The 21,275-nt window shown below is 40.3% G+C and overlaps 2 protein-coding genes and 1 non-coding gene across 3 annotated transcripts; 1 reads left to right on the top strand and 2 right to left on the bottom strand.

Moving 5' to 3' along the window:
- Positions 1–473: 473 nt before the first annotated feature.
- Positions 474–2,095, bottom strand: LOC105054554 (MDIS1-interacting receptor like kinase 2-like). The gene is made up of 3 exons (XM_073245371.1): positions 1,579–2,095; positions 1,233–1,502; positions 474–757 (listed from the first exon to the last, which is right to left on the bottom strand). Exons 1-3 carry the CDS (start codon positions 2,093–2,095, stop codon positions 474–476), a joined length of 1,071 nt encoding a protein of 356 aa, XP_073101472.1.
- Positions 2,096–12,234: 10,139 nt separating this feature from the next.
- On the bottom strand, positions 12,235–20,697 carry LOC105054445 (cellulose synthase A catalytic subunit 7 [UDP-forming]). Its single transcript, XM_010935947.3, is given in 14 exon segments — positions 12,235–13,143; positions 13,393–13,743; positions 14,521–14,881; positions 14,883–15,040; positions 15,395–15,607; positions 15,699–15,824; positions 16,606–16,743; positions 16,834–17,446; positions 18,442–18,598; positions 18,717–18,777; positions 18,867–18,904; positions 18,907–18,984; positions 19,716–19,914; positions 20,541–20,697. Coding segments are annotated over 14 exon segments (3,156 nt in total). The 5' UTR covers positions 20,622–20,697; the 3' UTR covers positions 12,235–12,561.
- On the top strand, positions 14,326–14,396 carry TRNAG-GCC (transfer RNA glycine (anticodon GCC)). Its single transcript has one exon. It is a non-coding gene; the product is annotated as a tRNA-Gly (tRNA).
- Positions 20,698–21,275: the final 578 nt, after the last annotated feature.

Below are 21,275 nucleotides of genomic sequence, written 5' to 3'. Positions count from 1 at the left end.
CAGCTCTTGTCCAATTACTGATCATTATTTTCGGAATATGGAAAGAGATTAGAGTTGAGACATTGCATCAAATTACTTGGCCTCTTTTGCTTCTTAGACACTCGGACCATCTTCTTGACTCATTGGATGTATATTTTGATTCAATATTTGACACAATTTGATTGTATGGAAAGGCCCCACATTCGGTGGCTTGCAGGGCCGGTCCTGATATTTTTTAGGCCTGGGGCCTGTCTGTACCCAAGGCCTCACCGCTGTCAGGAAGAACAACTGATTTCATTACCAAAACCCACCCCCATCTGATCAGGCGCCTCACCACTGATAATGCATTCAGTTTAGGTCGCACCTCGAGGCAGTCCTCTTCCCATAAATGCCTCACCACTGTACCTAGGCGCCTGACCAAAAAAAAAAAAATAGGGCCTGGGGCGGTCGCCCGCTTTGACCCGCCCCAGGGCCGGCAGTGGTGGCTTGCATACCTAGAGTGACTGAGATGCATGTTGCATGGTTGGTCGCAATTGTGGATTGGGATCTGTGCATGATATTGCGAGGAGGACTGCTGAAAACACCTCTCTTTCGAGTTGATCCTCCGGTGGAGGGATACGTCGATCCAACACATCCTTCAGAAGTATATCCTCACCAAAATTAGATTGTACTGCTGATATAATCTCTAAAGGATGCTTTCCTATTATGATTTCCAGAGTAACCACACCAAAACTATATACATCACATTTCTCAGTCACCTTCATTGTGTACGCTAGCTCTGCAAGAGAAAAGCCAGAACATCTAGATCACTTTTCTAAGCTATAATAAACTCTTCAACCTGTCAACAAAGTATTTACCACACAAAGAAAAAATTTCAGTCTGTTGCCCACTCTCATTTGAGTAGGTAATCTCTTTCATATAATTTCATTGATCCATGAAACAGTTGGCGGTTGCCACTGTTTTATTCTAAAAGAAAGGAAAAAAAAAAAAAGAGAAAATCTGAGATAGAGACGTTGAGTGCATAAGCAATATTTTACAAATTTACTATCTTCAAACTAAAGACAGATGTGGAGTGCACATGCACATTTACTGCATAAGTTTACATATATGAATTTAAAGAAAAAATTTCCAAAAAATCGATAAGATTTCATCAGTTCATCATGTTATTATGTATGTAACAAGGAAGGGAAATTCATGGCATCATTTGAAATGTCTTGATGATGACTTATCTGGAGCGACATATCCGAATGTGCCAGCAAGTGTGCTCCAGTTAGAGTCGTCAGGCTTCAGAAGCCTTGCAGCGCCAAAATCAGATGCAAAGCACTCGTTCTCACAATTCAACAAAACATTGTTGCTTGTTGTATCTCGATGTACTATTACCGGGTCTATATCATGGTGCATACAAGATAAAGCATTGGCTAGACCTTTAATGACCTTCATCCTATTGATCCAATTCAACTCCATTGCCTGCTCATCATTTCTTAGAATTGCAGCTATACTACCTTTTTCGATATACTCATATACTAAGAACATGCGTCGAGGATGAGAACAGAATCCATAAAGCTTCACGATGTTGCGATGCCTAATTTCTATCAATGCCTCTTATCTCCTTTCTAAAGCTTTTTTCAATGGAGTTGTTGGGATCATCCAGTGGGTGAAGTTTCTTTACAGCCACAATCTGACATGTTGGAAGAATTTCCTTGTAGACTCTGCCATAACCTCCAACACCAATGCAGTATTTCTCATCGAAGTCCTCCGTTGCTTCAATGATGTCTTCAAACACAATCTTTCCATCATAATTCCATATCGAGAATAGGTCTTCATTAGTTAGCACCCTCTTATTGTCAACTTCTTTCACTTTCTTTGTAAAGATGGAATAGACTTTGATAAATAGGAGAAGCAAAAGACCAGCACCAAAAAGAGGAACAAGAATAATGATCAAGAGCTTGTGACTTCTCATGGAATGCCTTTCAACCGTAGATGAATCACAAGGTTGCAGCCCTCTTGCTTTACCACATAACCCTTTGTTACCGATGAATGCTGTTGCAGGGGAATGTCGGAAGGTTCTTCCATCAGGAAGGTTGTATGACAGATCGATGGATGATAAACTTGGCATATGACCATAAGAAGATGGTATAGATCCGGAAAAATTATTGTGCGAAAGGTTAAGGTTTATAAGCTGTCACGCTCCGAACCCAACAGTCGGTTCGAATACGTGATGGCCGCACACTCCTTAGAGCAAGTCCTAAAGAATATGCAAGGTCAAAAATAGTTCCTTACAACCTCAACATTCATAATATCTAATTTCAATAATAACTAGTAAAACTTGCATAATTACAATTGAAATTCTTTCAATTATCTAATCAGATACTATGACACTTTATCTATCCATCTGCTCATCCGTAAATCCAAGCCATAGCCAATCATCAACATCCTGTAACTCTGAGAAGAAAAAAAGAGAAATGAAGGGGTGTGAGCTTTATAGTCCAGTAAGAATTTTCATATCACACCGATATAATAATATAATCTGAAAATAAGAATAAACAATAAAATATAAAATCCGATCTTCAATGTCCAGAATAATGCAAACATCCATAAATTTTTTGTCTTATTAAAATAGCTGCATCAACATATGTTTACAGGTGAAATACTTTTGTTCAATAATTATTTCATATCTTATCTTTCATTTCTCTTTTCATAATCACATAATTTTTAACCTTTTCTTTCTGGCTCTGGACTAACTAAGTTTATACCTCAGTCATCATCCGAATCAATTTTCACTTAAAAGCACTGTCCCAGGATGAGCTCCTGACTGACTGTCCCACGTACGAAAGTTCGTGAGAGGCTGCCCCAGGCATAAGCTCCTGGCGGACTGTCCCAGGCATGAGCTCCTGGCCGGCTGATCCACCTATAAGTCAATGGGGGCTGTTTCAGACATAAGCTCCTGGCGGGTTGTCCCAGACATAAGCTCCTGGCGGACTGTTCCATATGACAAGACTAGTCCATATCATATCTCTCTTTTTTATTTAATCATTATATGTTGATTTCATCAAATCAATTCCGACTTACATTATGATCAATTTAGATATATCTAATACATATATATTGACATAACATACTCATGCTCAAAATCATATAAGCAAATAATGGTATCTCGGATATAGCAAATTCATCGATCTCAAATCCAACGATGCAAAATCAATGATGCAAGATCAACGGTAAAATAGCATATATAATAGTGATCATGTATAGGGATTCTTATCTTTATCGGTGACTGATCCAAACATAGAAATCAATGTTCTTCTTTGATTTATAAATTTCTCTAATAAGATATTTCATTTGACATCTTATGCAGACAATCATATCTCTTTATGATCCTGATCAAATATAAAAATAATATATAGAGAAATTATCGATAATCGATCCTAATAACACAAATCCAAGACTTCTCCTAGGATTACCCAAAATCGAGATTTGTCTGAGTATCCGGACCCTCCATTGGTCCACAAGACTTTTAGAGAGAGAAAATTTATGAAGAGAGAGAAAATTTTAGAGAGAAAAAGTGAAGAGAGAATCTTCATACCCTCCAAATGAGGCAATCATGATCGAGATCATCAGAGGTCCTATTAGGGTGACTTAATATGAATTAAATATAATTGATGTTATCAATTTTGAATATGAATCAGACTGGACTGAGATCCAATTTATTGTACGAATTTCGGAGCAATCTCAAGTCATCATATTTTTATTTCAAGCTTATCCTAAGATCCGTGATGCAATAAGAGAGGGAGAGAAAGACTCTAGAGAGATAAAATTCATAAAGAGAGAGAAAGGTCTAGAGAGAGAAAATAGAGAGAGAATCTAGAGAGAGAAGATGGAGAGAGAAGGTAGAGAGAGGAAAGAGGAAAGAGAGGAGAAAGAAAAAATTCTCTCTTTTTTTTCTTTCTTTTTTTTTTTCTTTTTCTCTTTCTCTTTTTCTTTTTCTTTTTCTTTTTTTTCTTCCTTCTTCTTTCCGTGAGTGCTCTTTGGTGGAACAGGGGACCGTACAGTCCCTTCTTGCTCCTCGGGTTAAAGGTGATGACTACCGGCTGGTGGCCGACGGTAGCAGGTGAAGGCGGCGGTGGAGCCAAAGGTGGCCGATGGCGAGGCTCAACCGGCAGAGACAAAAAAAATAATGAAAAACAGTGGACCGCCGCTTTTTCTTTTATTTTTTGATCATTGGCCGGTCGCCGGCGGCTAAGACCCATAGGGAAGGAAGGCTAGGAGGTAAGGGTCCTATCCTAGGGGTTAGACGCCGCAATCGACGGCGTCGGTGGCTGGAAAATAGAGGAAAAGGCCCGATTGAAACAGAGCAAAACAGAGTTCACCCTTTTCATGGATTTTCTGGCGAGCTCGACGGCCGGCGAGGGTGCACTGTGCTGTGGAAAGGAGGGGAACAAAGAGGGAAAAGAGGATAAGGGCTTACCTCAAGCTTCAGCAGCGTCGTCGATTTCAATTTTCGGCGAGCATGGGTATGGGAGGCCTCGACTTCAATTGGAGAAAACAAAGAGAAAGGAGAGAGAGAGACCGGTGATCATCGTGGGTTGTTTAGGAGGAGGAGAAGGGGTCTTATAGAGTGGAGGGGAGGTCGAATCCCCTTCGGATCCGACTTCTCCTTCATTGACTCGGGTAGAAGAAGACTTCCAGTAGGAGTCTTCTTCATTCCATTCTCTTTTTTTTTTTATTATTATTATTTTGGGCTTGGTTCAGGGCCCAATTGGGCCGGATATTACATAAGCATCTGCAACTTTCCAAGCTGTGGTGGCAACTTCCCATTGAGTAAGTTGTGGCTGAGATCTAGGAGGAGCTGTAGATCCTCCAAGTCACCAATTTGCATTGGTATGGCTCCATTGAGATTGTTGTTGCTCAATTTTAAGTATCGCAATTTGGTGCAGGCTCCTAACTGGCTTTGTATTCCCCCACTCAAGTTGTTTGATGAGAGATCAAGGATCTCAAGGTTCGACAACTTTCCGATTTCTGGTGGCATCTTTCCTGATAGTTTGTTATCATTTAGGCTCAAGTTGAACAGGGAAATCATCTTTCCAAGCTCTCCAGGGATATCACCTTCCAGCTTGTTCGATGAAAGGTCTAGTACTCCCAGTCGACTCAATTGTCCTAAACCAGGTGGAATATTACTACCTATATTGTTTCCAGATGCCTTCAATACTGTCAAGTTTTTGCATTCCCCCGATTTAGATGAGAGCTCACCATACAGTTGATTATAGCTCAGATCGATGTAATCAAGATGCTCATATACTCCGAACTCTTCTGATACATTTCCTGTGAGTTGGTTCCTTTGGAGCCTTACTCGTATTAGGCTCGTGCAGTTTCTCAAGCCTCTTGGGATGGGGCCAATGAAATGGTTGGAATCTACAGTGAGAGTTTTCAGGTGCCCAGCTTGGCATAGATCTTGTGGCAAATAGCCAGAGAAATCATTGATGCTCACATAGAGTGTGGATATATGCGTGAGATTGGTTATTTCAGCAAGTAGCTTGCCTGATAGCCTATTTTGATAAATACGCAGATCGGTTAGGCTGCTTAAATTACCTACTGAATGAGGGACTGGACCAGTGAGCCTGTTCATATAAAGACTCAGACTATCAAGGTCTCTCCAATTTCCTAGCTCGTGAGGGATAGAGCCTGAAAGCTTGTTTTGTGAAAGATCAAAGTCGGACATCATAGTCAAGTTTGTTAAGGATGAGGGAATGGAACCAGTTAGAACGTCTCCAGACAGATGAAGCAGTTCTAAACTTGCTATGTTGCCAAGCTCTTCAGGGATCGAACCAGACAGCTGATTTCCTGAGAGAATCAATTGCGTGAGCATGGTCAGGTTGGCAAGCATCGGAGGGATCGGACCGGAAAGATTATTATCGGAAAGTGCCAAGTAGAGGAGTTCACTCAGGAGGCCAAAACTGGATGGAATGTAGCCAACCAAATTATACCAACCAAATTTCCCATCTCTTGAGGAATCATACCAGATAATTGATTTTCATGGATGTAAAGATAGTTCAGGCTCTTCAAGTCACCTGTAGATGGAGGGAGGGGCCCCGTTAGTTTGTTCGGGTAGAGAGCCAGCTCTTTTAGTCGCGTTAGATTTCCTATTTGTGGAGGTATGGGGCCAGAAAGTTGATTCTCGTAAAGGTACATATGATTGAGGTTGGTCAGGTTAGCTAAAGTTTGTGGAATGGAGCCAACTAATAGATTTGATGACACCTCAAAAGGCCGGAGGTTTTCCAGATTCCCGAGTTCTTGTGGGATGGTACCCATGATCTGGTTGCCATAGAGGTAGAGGTGGGTTAGCTTGGTTAAGTTCCCTAGAGTGGGGGGGATGGAACCAGAGATCTCATTATCAGGAAAAGCCAAGAACTGCAGCTCACTTAGACTGCCTAAAGATGGAGGAATGGTGCCTGTGAGGTTGGCTGCATCGCAGCTGACGCCCAGCAGAGTCTTGAGGCTTCCTATTTCGGCAGGTATCGATCCAGTGAAGGGATTCTCCGACAAGACCATCCAGCGGATGCTGCGAAGAAGGCCAATTTCTGGAGGAATCCCTCCAGTGAGTCGATTTTGGAAAAGTAGTAGATCAGTGAGTTTGGTCCAATTGGCGAAGAAAGCTGGAGACAGTGACCCAGTCAACCGGTTATCCGAAAGATCGATATAGGAAATCACGGCCAGATTGGCGAGTGAGGCAGGCAAGCTTCCCGAGAGCTGATTTGATGAGAGATCAAGAGAAGTGAGCTTTGAAAGGGTGCCGATGTCATATGGAATGCTTCCATAGAGAGTATTGCTGCTCAAATTGAGAGTTCTTTGTCTTGGAAAGAATGAGAAACTGAGGTTATCAAGCTCACTTTGCAGGCCCATGGTCTCTAGGCTAATCTTCGTCACACGCCCATGGGCATTGCAGGATATGCCGATCCACCTACATGGTCCATGGGTGATGCTAGGAATGTGAGAGGTGTAACACCCGGCCTGTTGGGCCTTAACTCAAAAGCCAACAAATAATAATAATAATAAATAAAAATTTGAAGAAAACTCCCACAGAGAGTTTTCTTCCACCGTCGATGACTCCTAATTGGAGTCGGAAAAGCCCACTGGGGAGGAGTCAAACTCCACCCCTCCTCTATTTAAGGGGGGAATCCTTCCCCCTTCCTCTCATCGAGAAGTCTCGAAGCGAAACGGCGAGGATCGCTAGAAATCGCTCGCGGAAGTCATCATCATGCTCGCCGCAATTCCTCACCGGAGAGGTCACCGAAGTTTGAGGTAAGCCGCGATTCTTCTTCCTCTCTTCTCTCCCTTTCTTTTCGTACCTGTGAGCATGATTGTCGGTGACTGGTGTTGTCGAATTTTGTTAGGAAGAAGTCCCCTATTCCGCCCCTCTCTTTTCTTCGATGTTCCGACGTCGGCGGTCACCACCGACAGCCGGCCTTGGTCCCTCCGAGCCTCGAGTGGGTCGCCCTCTTGCCGTCGACCACCGCCGTGCTGGCTACGGTCTTGAGCGATCATCAAAAGGGGGGGACCGTTCGGTCCCTGTTTTGCCAAAGAAGACCACGGGAAGAAGAAGGAAGAAAAATAAAAGAAAAATAAAAAAAAAAGAAAAAAAAAGAAAAAGAGACTCTCTCTCTTCTCTCTCTCTTCGATTTAAACCATTACTTCTCTCTTTAGAATTGGACTTTCTCTCTTTACTTTCTCTCTCTAAAATTTTATCTCTCCTCCTTTCTGTCTAAGAAAGACCTATAGATCTTGTATGATGCCATCTTTTCCTTTTCTAGGGACCTATGATCCCAAATCGATTTAGTGCCCAGGTGGTCTATCAGACTGGTCACCTAATCAACTACTTTCTATTATTATTAAATTTTATTAAACATATAGAATAAAAATTGATTCTGATTTAATATTTTAAATAGAGTTATCTGATCCATTTAAAGAAAATTAAAGATCTAAGACGATTGAGGTAAGTGAATCTTACGCTCTTTATTTATTTTTAAATCTCTATGATTTTCATGCATACGATCTTTTATTGATGAAATCATATTTTTCATAAAATAAAGATCAGCATATGTGATATGAAAAAATATGTTTTATTATGAGTATTGATTTCATGAATATACTTATGAAAATAGTATGGTTACGAAGTATAAATTTTATGATTTTGCTATGTGTGTGTGTGTATATATATATATATATATATATATATATATATATATATATGTTTTAAGAAAAAGATATAATGATTTCAAAGGCTTTCAGATAGCTATAAACAAATCCCTTCAGAAAAGTCGACATCCGAAGCTAGCATCCATAAGAACACAGGTCTTGCCAGCGGGTATAAAGTTGGCATACGAAACATGAATTTATCGATTAAGAACACTGACCCTGTCACAGGTATAAAGTAACCATAGAGCAAGATTTGAAAACATGACATGGACATATGACAATAATAATTTTGAAAATATGTTTATGAAATATTCATGATTTATGCATGTATGATTGGTTTATCACTTGTTTTATTATATACTCTATGAAATACTTTATTTTATATTATCTATTATTTTTTAAATATTATATTATAATTAAAAAATTTATGCTGGATCCGATAAGAAAGCGTAGGTTCTACTTACTGGACTAGTGTAGCTCATATTTTTTTTGTTTGTACAGAAGAATAAGGTTAGGACCGGTAAAAAAATTTAAATTTGGACATCCGCGATGCAAGCTTGAAAATTTTGTAGATGAAGTTTAGATATATGATGATCACGAACTTATAGTAAATAATTATGAATTTTGAGATATGGATTTGTATTTGATTTTGGATTTAGATGCTCTGAATCAATATTGATTTAATTATTTGATAAATAATAGAATTGAATCTTTTATTTGATGGATTTTAGATGATTTCAATAAATTGACTTCGTATTATTGTGGGTACTATTCTTTGATAATATAACCGTGTTATGTCTCGAATTTAAAACATGATAAGAGGTATTGTGTGACAGAGACCATGAACGAAGCTTATGCTTGTTGAGACCGGCTTTCCATCCGAGGAGTGCCCCAGCTTCTTTTGACTCAGAACTAACGTTCTTGAGGTACTGATCGGTACTGCTAGGCAAAGGAAAACTAGAATGGACAGGAAGAGAAACTTGGATACGAAGGCCATGGCTGTACCTCTATCTGATCTGGCTCTCGTTCTGGCGATGCCTCTTAAAGTAGTACCGAGGCAGCTGACTACAAAATGACAAAGTTCTAAGAAAATGGGCCCTGGAGATGGTGTATTGACCTAGTCAAAGTGTTTCTTGTTTTTTTTTTTTTTTGGTTCTTCTTCTTCACACTCTGTATCGGTAGCGGTTTTTCAGCCTCTTTTACAGTCAACAAAACTGTTCTGTAGGGCATTGCAGGCTGGAAGCCAAGCGTTCCACTTGAATCCGTGTTAGTGCCATCGCATTCCAAGTGGTGAATGAAGTCCTCAAGCCATCATTTGGTTACATTCCACTTGTGGAATCTGGGGGCTGGAACCACATATTGGTTCCGTTGGCATCATTGTTAAGGAAGAGGTTCATGATTTGATATTGGTAATTCCTTTGTCTATGGGGTTCAATTCGTTCGAGAGGGGTCTACGGCAACCAACTAGGCAGAGTGGAGAGCCGAGGGTGAGCACCTAACAGATGACAGAGATGGTCCCAATAGCACATATTAGTTGACTTGGATTGAACCTCTTCTGCTTGCAACACTTTACCAGGGGAATTTCATCAAATAAGAAACACTTTGCTGGGGCAACGAATGGAACACTTTCTTTGCGCAGGTCATGACAAGGATGAGAAACATTTTCTTCTTTTTTTTTTTTTAATCACAAAGCAACACTTTTTTTGCATAGGTCATGATAAAGATAATATTTTTTTTTGTTATAAGTGGGTGCTCACATCAATCTAGTATGGATGCACCTCATAAAATCAAAAAATAAAATGTTCTGTAAGACCCGCGGATAGATCTAACTCTAGCGTCAGGTCCAATCGTCGGTATGCTCCACTACATAGAAAGTGATTCAGTCGATAGTGTTGTTCATCTTTCGATAAACATGCTGAGCCGATGCCGCCATGCAGTCACAACACATAGCCGAATGTCCTAAAGAAGCGGATGGTTGTCTATGTGCATTATCTTATCCTACATCCAGCTAATCACGGTTGCAAAATCACTCTTAATGATGATTCGCTCTGCCCGCAACTCCAGTCAAGCACAGATGATGCTTGTTCAAACAGTATGGAGCTCCACTCCTGGAACGGTGGGTCCAAAGAGATGCGAACCTCCTGCTGTAAGCAATCCGACATTCGGTCCCCAGATAACAAATCCTGCGCTATTTTTGCCATTCTTGATGCAGCCGTCAAATTAATCTTGACAAACTCCAAAGATGAGAGTTCTCAAGAGATGAGGATAGTTCTTTGACTCGTTGCAAAAGCAGGGAAGCTCCGTGACTCGAAGATGTCAAAGAGAGAATTGATAGCATCAAAATAGCTGTACTTCACGGCCACACACAAAGCTCTCATTTTTTTTGATGAAAAGGATGAGAAACACTTTCACATTGGACTAGTTAATCAGCCAAGAGACAACATTTCACTGTTCTAATGTCTGGAATTTATTGTCTGCTGGGATTTGTATGTAGGTCAAGTTTGTGAAGCTACAAATCTTTTGTTATTTACAGCTATACATAACAAGTACGGATTTTCATTCAAGTTTCTTGCATGTAACTTGAAAATTTCAAAATTTCTAAAGATAAGGAACTGTTTGCATATGGATTAGATCCACGTAGAATCTATCACATAGCCGCCTCTATCACCCTCTTAATTAAATATAGTCTATGGCTGCATATATACCAGGGGAAAAATCTATGGTCTATAACGTTATCGCTTTCAGAAAGTTACATGCAAACCTTTGATTTATTTTGTCCAAAGAAAATATGCATGCCTTTAATTTATGCCCTTCCTGTCAAAGCAAAAAAAAAGGTTAAAAACCTGAAATAAATTGCTTTGTTGAGAAATTGGCTTTTCTTAAAGTTTTGCTTCGTCAAAGTTTTTTTTTTTGGACCGGAGGAAGTGAGGCACTTCCCCCAAAATTTTATTAATAAAATCATATTATCAACAAAAGAAGATGTAGAAGAGAGGATAAAACAAGGAGTACAAAAGTGTCAATGAGGATATCTCAGTCAACAGTCAAAACTATTTTTTATTTAGTCAACAGTGATTTGGGTATTTTGACACATGAGATCATTAGTGTGTGATGTTTCTCAGCAAAATAAGAAGATTTTTATTGAGGCTCTTACTCCACTTTGCAAAGCCAGTACTCTACCTAGACTCGACCCACCATGGACTGAAATCTGATCTACACCCAACAATGAATGGTTGGGTATAGGTCTAAATTAAGCTAGATTGATTGAAATAATGTTGCTTTTGAGCAAGGTAGATCTTACACTTTCGACTGAGATTGATCATATGGTTTGCTTCACATAACCAATTTTTCATGTCTTTTTAAGGAAAAACAATGGTCCCGTTCACACCCAGATTTCGACCGAGATTTCTCCCATATCGTAGTTCTTAAAGATATAGATATCTCTCGTCTATAGGCTTTATAATTTAGAAGAGAAAAAATATAGCATCTCGCTACTCGAATCTCAAAGTCATATGTCAGTGATTCAAGTTTATATATAAAATAACCTATGTGCAATTCACAAGTCACCCTAAAAACGAGGAGCCCTGTTACAGGAAAAAAAAAATGATAAAGATCCAAAATCCGAAGTCAAGGATGAGAGAGGGACTTTTCTCCCTTGCGTCCCATCCATTTTACACTTCTGAAAAATATAATGAACACCTATTCTTTTCATAGAGATTCTAATTAGTCTTAATTTATATTTTGTATTCTTTATTATAATTTGGCTAGAAAATAGCCAATAACACTTGGGTCCAATATATAGTTGGCACCCCTGCTCTTCTTCGGTGCGGGCACGAGAGGAGAATTATTGGTTAGATATTTACCAAAAAAAAAAATTATTGGTTAGATCAAGTCTATCAGCTCAGCAATAGATCAATTCAATCACAAACCAACACGCACAAAAATAGATACAAACAGAAATAGAAGGGAAAATAAAGCAATATAGACATATTTGTGCATATATATTGCTTCGTAGAATGACTGGTCCACCAGCTCAGTCGCGGCCTGGTCCAACTAAAATCTTATGCATTAAAGTGGGGACCTCGTCCAACTAAAATCTTATGCATTAGAGAGAGAGTGGGTCCAAACAGGGCCACTGGTGACCTCTGTTAAAAAAACTAAAACAACTCACGAATATCACGGATGGTGATTGGCTATACAATTTTCAGAACTTACCTTTTTCTGCAAAACGTATCAAAAGCTCTTGTTTTCAACAAAATTTACATGGCGTATTATCATCCCAAACAGTTGAAGATTTAGCACCAGAGTACTCTTTAATCCCACATAATACTTTCCACACCGGAAATGATGTAAATTAAAATGAGAAGAAACAAATCAAAGGCCAAAACGGAGACCTTAACACTCCACTCCACACTGCTTGAGAACGGGTCCCTTCTGTTTGGGCAAGAAAGGATCGATCCGGACCCAAACCAAAGAGAAGATAGAGGCAAGAAGAATAGACCAGAGGACCACTATGGTCGGCGTCCTGTTCTGTCTCCCCATCAGCCCCTTCAAGAAAGGATACAGATGAACAATGACCCAGAAGGCGAAGAAGAGCTTCCCAAACAGTGGGCCCCATGAACCATAACCATTGTTGATGGCATCCGACACCCCAGCGACAACCCCCACCATGTTGAGGATGATTAGGGTGGTGGGAGGGATGAGAAGGGTTGTCCACTTGAAGAGGTACAGGTCTCCAAACTCGGCGTCATCCGCAGCCTTGGCAGTAACTGTGAAGTTGGTGTCTATACCAGCTAGGACCTTAAGGAGACCCTGGAAGACCGCGAAGAGGTGCGCTGAGACCCCACCAATGACCCAGAACTGCTCGTTTCGCCACCAGTCCTGGATGCTCACACCGCTCCACCGGAGCTCGAGGATTCCAGTGGCAATGATGGAGAGGAAGAGAGCAACGAACCATATGCTTGCAAAGCTGTTCAGCTGTACGTTGAGGAAGGGTGTCAAGAGATAGTTAATTTAGTTAGAGAAATATTTTGAATTCCATAACTGCTACACATAAATACATGCAGCACCCTACATGCAACGTGAAGCACATACCAATGACATTTTTACTTGCTGTGGACTGCACGTCCAATCTTATGCTGAGCTGGACTGTGATTTACGTACGTAGCATGCATGCATGCAGTTTTTACTATAATTTGTTTTATATGTTAGGATTTGGTTACTTACAGTGGGGATGATGAATTTTCCAGTAAGGAGGCAGACGGCTGGGATTGTGCAGTAGGCGAGAAGAGGGATGGATGTGAAGGGGTACACGATGGTGTTGGTGTATGCTAACCTCTCCAACCATTTCAAGTTCCCGCCGTAGCCATACCATAGAGGGCAATGCCGGCTAAGGAAGATCTCAACTGATCCTAGAGCCCAACGTAGCACCTGGTGCAACCGATCCGAGAGATTTATCGGAGCTGAACCTTTGAAAGCGGCTCTTGGAGGAACACAGTACACTGACTTCCAGCCTCTGCAATGCATCTTGAAGCCTGTCAAGATATCCTCTGTCACGGACCCATAAATCCAGCCGATCTGCAAGATATAATTCAATTAATTTTTTAAGCACAAAAAATGTTAATGCATAAATAATCTGATGACAGCTAGCTAACAAAAGTGCCATCAATTTTATTTTGGCCTTAATTTGGGACAGATAGAGCGTCTAGCTAGTTCTAATATTCCCACATGCCAATTAAGCATGTAATATAACGTTTAGCTTTCACACGCAATAAGCAGTAGAGAGTGAGATGACTCATAAACATATTCATTGGCATGACAAGCAGAGGTGCCAGTGGTTCAGGTAGCGGTAAATGATCCAACTCACAGCAAACCCAATTCATGGAGTTACCCATCGTATCAGCTTGGATCCCAAATAGACCAGATTTTTTTTAAATTGGTTTAACTAATAGGGTTGAACCAAATCCAATATAATCTTGCAAAAATCTATTTCCTTGTCTATCACCTTAACTTATATCAGACTTGCATTGTGCTCGGAAAGTGACTCGATCCGATCCAGACCACTAATTAAGCATCTGCGTCGAACTTTTAGGTTGGTAGCTGTTTAAGCTGTTACGTCATTTAAATATCAATTAGAGTTTAGAACCAAGCGTCGCCATCGCACCAGTGGTCTAGTGGTAGAATAGTACCCTGCCACGGTACAGACCCGGGTTCGATTCCCGGCTGGTGCAACAAATTTTTTTTAAATGTTTATTTGCTCATCTCTACTGTTATCAATTTTAATAGGAAGAATTGAGGCTCTACTGTTATCAGTGTTATTAGCAGCGATAGGAAGAATTAAGGGTAGTGGGTTACCTCCTTCCCCCATTCGGTCTTCTCCTCATACCCACAGCTGATGACATGAATGGCCTCCTTGATGAGCCCATTGCTGTTGACACCCTGTGGCAACCCACCATCCTCCATGAGCGTCGATGCGATGAACACTGGTGACTGCCCGAATCGCTTCTCGAAGCTCTTCTGCGACATGAGCGACGATTTCTCCAGCTCCTCATACCCCTCTAGCCCCTCCTCAATTTCCTCAAGGTCGAACCCCCTCTTCATGTAGCTCTTCTTGTTCACCACCATCATCTTATTCTTCTTGCTCTTCTTGCCAACAAATCCTAGGAACCCTCCCTTGTGATCTTCCTTCTTAGACTTGGACTTCCTGAGCCCCCCAACAGCAGCAGCAGCACCATGAGGGCCAGCAGTCGCATGTCATCTTGGGCCGCTTCTGGGACTTGGGGGGATCGTAGCCGTACAATGCTTGGCGATTGAAGACACAGCCGGTTCCAACATACACAGGGCCTTGGATGCCATCTAGGCCTTTCATGTTGATCTACAAATATTTATCCAAGCAATTGAGCATTAGTTTTTCCTTGTTCTAGTCTTAACGGACACGATTTCTAGCTAGTTTCTTGCAAGACCTATAGAACTTACACCCACTACAATAATAGTAGTAGCAGCAATAAAATCTAAAGTAGCAGGCATGATGCTGGGAGTGTTAATTAACTCTTTGAACATGCTAATTATAGACTTCTTATGAAAAGTCGCCGTTTATGAAATCTTTCTCATTTGATGTTTGGAATGTTCTTGCTAATTTGATATGTAACCACTGCTACTACGTGACAGGAGTCCGGAAAAAAGAGAAAAAAAAAAGACAAATACGTGAAAGGAGTCATATATAGCTTACATCAAAGAAGACCACGTTACGGTTGGCATATCGGTCATTGGGGTCGATTCCATCGAACCTCTGAGGGAATTGGACGTAGCAAAGCTTCTTCCCCAACTGAGGGTCCATTAAGAAGCACATGGCTTCCCTTAAGGCCTTGCTGTTATTGATGTAGTGATCACAATCCAGATTCAACATGAATGGCGCATTAGTGAGCACCGCGGAAACGCGAATCTGTCATTATTCATTGAAACATTAATACAATTAACATACAAATGTAGTTTCACCGAAATGGGTGTTACGATCTGTTAAATTCAAAGCTCACCAGTGCATTCATGGCCCCGGCTTTCTTGTGGTGTTGGTAGCCAGGGCGCTTCTCACGTGAGACATACACGAGCCGAGGGAGTTCTTTACCTTCTACATCAAGTGCACCTGCGCTCCCCAGGTATACCTACAAAATGTTTTGAGTTTCTTCAGCTATGTCGATCATTGTTTCAAAGTCAAAACGATGGGGGGAAAAATAGTCAAAACGATGATCAGGCATTTATGACAGTTAAAGCAAGGACCGGGAATTAATGATTTCATGGTAGATTCAATTAAGGACTAGATTGTAATCTAGCGATACAAAAAGATTTGATTATGATCTCTTAATATTTGATCATGGCTTGGTTTGTTCTACAGGTGATACGCATGGATGATAAATACACGCAAAGAATGCATATATAGATTACTATATACTATTCGTAGAATCCCGACAATCGAGGGAATAGAATAGAATTATTATTTTTCATAAAAGTATTGATTAATTATGAAATGGAAAAAAATACTAAAGATGAATTGCAAGATCACTATTCAGTTTTCACCAAGCTAGCAAAGTGGTTGATTGATTGATGGAATGGCACCTAAAGCCTAATTGCCACCATCTATTCCCTCGTGTGTTGCACCAATCCTCGACTGCCACATCAGCCTGTTGTACTGATCTTTGACCGGTAGCAGTAATCTTATTAAATTATTCGAAACATGGTCATTTGTAATCGGGAACTTGTCAGTTGGTGAGTTGTGAAGAACAGCAATATTTGGTCATGTGTACCATCAGCTAGCTACCTACTCTGCTGATCACGGATGACAAACCTATATGCCAAGCAATGCAGGATCTTCCAGCAAAACAGGGAAAATTATTGGTGGTCTATGACAGATTTGCCATTAGGGAAAGGTAGATCAGCCAAATTAACCTGTATCATTCCAGGATGGTCCCTCGTGTTGTTGCCTGGCCACGGTGTACCATCCTGCATCACCCACCCTTCCTCCGGCTTCTTCTGAGCCTTGGCCACCAATGCATTGATCCGCACTTTGAACTCTTCATACTCTCTCTGCACCATCTCAAATTCGTATTATAACCCAGAAAAGATGGCATGTATCAGAAGGATCAGATGGAACGAAATTAAGTAGCGCATATATACCTTCATGGCCCTTCTCTCCTTAACGAAGGTTGGCTGCACCTTGTCCTTCAAATAGTCTATCTTCTCCGAGAAATAGAATTCCGGAGCCCTCGGCTCGATGGTATGCTTCTTGCAAAACGGGACCCACCTACGTGCGAACTCGGCAGTCTCCGACAGCGCATCGAACAAGAGCATCGACGCACCGTCATCCGACACGTAGCAGCTGACCTTGTCGACCGGGTAGTCGACGGACAGGATGGATAGGACGGTGTTGGCGGTGATGATGGGCGGCTCTTTGAGGGGGTCGACGGTGCTCACGAAGACGTCGACGGCGGAGAGGCGATTGGGCTCCCCCTCGCGCTCGAATCGCATGGAGAGGCGGTCGAGGTAGGTCTCGCGGGTGATGGGGAACCACTTGGGGAACTGGTCGAGGATCCAGGAGAGGGCGAACCAGATCTCGCAGATGACCGACGTGAGCCAGAGGGCGTAGGCGTCTTTCGCAGGGGTGGTAAGCCGGAAGCGCAAGAAGAAGCACAGGATGACGAGGCGGAGGACGATCACAATGCGGTACGGGCTGATCCTGCTCGAAGGGATCGGCACCTTCCGCCACAGGGGTTGCCGAGCCTCCGCCATCCTGTAAAAATTTTTTAGTCTTATACATGCTTGGTATTGCATACGTGCATGGCACATGCAGGTTACACCTACGTAATGGGTAAAAAGTCGTCGATTTGAGTAGGTGTGTGAAAAGTTTGAATAAAAGCCGGGTGGTTAATTTACACCGCCCTTCCCACACACTCGCGCGCGCGCGCGGATAGATTAGAATTAGGTCATTTAAATTTGAATTAAGATTCATTCAGATTAAAATTCTATAATAAAAATCTTACATTAATAATTTAAATTATTAAATATAATCTATTACTTTAAAATTATTCACAAAAAATTATATGATTTAGAGCTCCTAACCAATACATCAAGTAGTCAAAAATTGAACAATTTAAATAAAATAAATTAGATATATTTTTTGATCATTTGATGCATAAACTGAAAATCTTCAAATTATATAATTTTTAATATGCAAGCAATTTTGAGACAGTAGATCACATCCAATAGATTGGATAAGCGATGTAAAATCTTCATTATCTAATTTTGATCTAACTAGATCTGAGTCCAAATCCGATCGATCTTATCCAATCTACCCCATATAGAGTTATATATATATATATATATATATATATTTTTTTATATATATTTATTATATTATATATATATATATATATATATATATATATTCGGAGCAGGCAAGGTTGAACATGTGATGCTATGATCACAAAAAAAGAAAAAAAAGAAATATCTATCTTTAACCGGTGAATAGGGACATTCAAATTGGAATAATAAAACTTCATGGTAATATTAGCAAAACTGTTATTTCAATATCAATATTAGGTGCATGAGACATACAACTTGCTCTTGCAAAGGATAGAAAAGAATGACCATTTGAAGAGGTTCATGAAGGTTGGTCACTCTTTTGAAGTGAGCCTTGTAAATCCTTGATTTTGGAAGTAAAAGGCTAGGAATGAACTAATCATTCAAAAGTGAACCCTGAGACGGGAATAGGTAAGAAGAGCTTACAGGATCTCATCTTCATAGTTATCCTGTTCGTTATCTTCTTCTTCATCTTTGTTGATCATTCCTCTCTTCTCTTGCTTTACTTTCCATTTCTCCACCCTATCCTTCCATTCCAAGTTCCCTTCCATCTCCCTCTCAGCCTCTAAATCCTTACCGACTACTGCAGAGCCCACACCGGACAGCGGGTGAGTCAGCCCATTATTAGGCCTAAGGAACAATAAAAAAGGCCCAAATAATTAATGGTTGCTCTTGGAGGTTTTCGTTGCTTTTCTACTTACCACTGCCTGCGAAGGATGAAAGCCCATTGGGCCTCCACTGTTGCATCCTGTCACCATTCTCCTGCCAAAAAGCATTTTTAATGTTATCGTGCTTAGAATGACAAGAATTTTTTTAAAAAACAATTTTATTTTCTTTTAAATGATTGTTACCGAGTTAAGATCAAAGCGATGATTCTCTTGTGATTTTTGGGGCTCTTCAGTTGGAATTCATCTTCAAAATCATCCATATCTGCGCCATCATCTTCATCCCCTTCAATTCTTGGACATCCTGTACGAATGATTCAACGAACAGAGCTACAAAATTAGATTTGATTTATGCATTATGTGATCTAGTTTCAAGTTACAATTACTAGGTTTCCTTAGCAATTGCATGAGTAAAATATCAAAATCTTCATTTATCCAAGAGAAATTCTTTACTTCCAGTTAAAAATTAAAATGACATGCTGCATTAAATACTCAAATTACTGAAAATAAAATCCTAAAGATTTATCGATGAGAAATTATTATTTCTGAACTTTGAAGTCCTAGTTAAGATTATGTAAATTCTCATTTCTCTATTGTTAACTTGCAACGCCGAAACATATTCAGCTGATGAAAGTGAAAAGAAAGTGTTGCTGAGAAAAATTGGTCCATCGATCAATTGATCGAGATTCACTGTTAGCAATTGCATGAGTACAATATTCTAGTCCATCCAAAAGATACGTATTGGTTTTGGAATATATGATGCTATCATTAATTCGAAAGAATAGTTATTATGGGGACGAATTTGTATTAAAAAATAAAGTGATTCGCAAAAATAATATAATAACCTATTAGCTGTGATAACACAGACTTGCATGGATTTATTAGAAATTAACCAAGTGACTCTAAACAAAGAATTTAAAAAAAAAAAAAACTACAATAAGCGGTAACCTATCCAATATATCTTAATTATTTTAAAATTCGCATTAGTTATTATGGTATATCAAAGTTAAAAATGAGAGAGATGTGGAAGCTAACCTTTGTGACGCTTATAACGAGTGTTGCACTGGGGACAGGTCTTGTTGCCCTCGCTCCGCTCGTATTCATAGCAAGCCTGGCAAACAGGGAACGCACACTCGTGGCACGCCACAAACAGTTCACCATTCTCCTTGAGCCCCACCTCATCACCACAAACACGGCAAATTTTTCCATTCACTTGGTGGTTCTGCACCTTTGGCTGCCATATACGTCCACAAAATCAACATCAACGTGAACACATCTGACTGGATCTCCAAATTTGGGCAATTCAATTAGATCATATGATTGACCCTCTATTGACCTCATCCACAACTATGAACCACTAGATTGGACATGGATTAGGTCGTAAAGTCAATTGTAACCTATAGACATTGATAACTAACTTAAAGATGCTCAAAATTTGACCTACCGTGCCTTTGGCTAGCATAAAGTAAATTGTTTTAGACTTTTATAAACTTTAGAATTGAAAGTTTGGATGATATCCCCTAATAGCAGACCTCATCAACTACCAGAAAAGGAAATAATATTGGATAATAAGGGAAAGTTTCTATCACTTTTTTTTAAAAAAAAAAAAGGTCGAAGCCACTACGATCATTCTTTACTTAGTACAAAAAAAAAAAAAAAATTGGCAGCAAAAAAAAAAATAATTAAAATGCTAGTTTATTCGTAAACATTAAAGTTCGTCATTTTATAGCCGTCATAACAAAACAACACTTAAATAACCGCAGTTATATATATCAAGATTAATTTCCATTATTATTTATATATAATAGCATTATTAAAGTGCTCTTAAGGAATCGACATGAGCAAACGGTAAAAACTAACCTCCTCGTGGCCATGCATGACATGCAGCTCGTTACGCCGGTGGGATCCCGCAACCAAGCCAGTGGAGGATGCGGAGTCCATGGATGAGGAGCAATGAGAGCAGGATGTCTCAAGGCAAGGATGAAGGGGGGAAGGAAAGATAGAGATTTTATGGGTGGTGAGGTGGGAGAGCTCCATCCTTCACCAACTGTGAGTTGGGAGGTCGAGGTTTTGAGTCGAAGAGAAGTTAGCTCTTTGGGCTCGCTTGGAACCAAAGTTCTTGGTACCAGCTAAGGCTAGCAGGTGACCTGTGACAATACGCCTGAAGCAGAAGGCCTACCACACGTATGCTGCACGATAAAAATGTTTGACAGGTTATTTTTTTCTCTCAAAAATGATGGAGATGTCACAACGGCCCCTTGGGCTCACTTTTTTGCCACCTAAAATATTCAAAAGCTGGGCATAGTGTAGATCTTAAGTTAGTAGATACTTAATATAGCTTCCTGCAGTAAATTATAGATAAAAAGCTCCAGCACGAGTTGGAGTGTCCATCATAAAGGCGATCCAAATGTCTTGTCTTATCTGGTGGGTGGGTTAGGTCTGGACAATTTGTGCTCCTACTTATTTTGGCCTCCGTGTCATCAGAGAACGATGGAAAAGGCTCCTCCTTTTCGCTACTAGCTGGTGCTGATATTGGACGCAAGCAAGCGCTAGCTGATGATAACCCAAGACATTAGGCAGCCATTTAAATCCGCT

Source organism: Elaeis guineensis, chromosome 11 (genome assembly GCF_000442705.2).
Source record: "Elaeis guineensis isolate ETL-2024a chromosome 11, EG11, whole genome shotgun sequence".
Lineage (NCBI taxonomy): Eukaryota > Viridiplantae > Streptophyta > Magnoliopsida > Arecales > Arecaceae > Elaeis > Elaeis guineensis.
The sequence above is the reverse complement of the archived record's forward strand: the minus strand, read 5'-3'. Positions and strand labels throughout refer to the sequence as shown.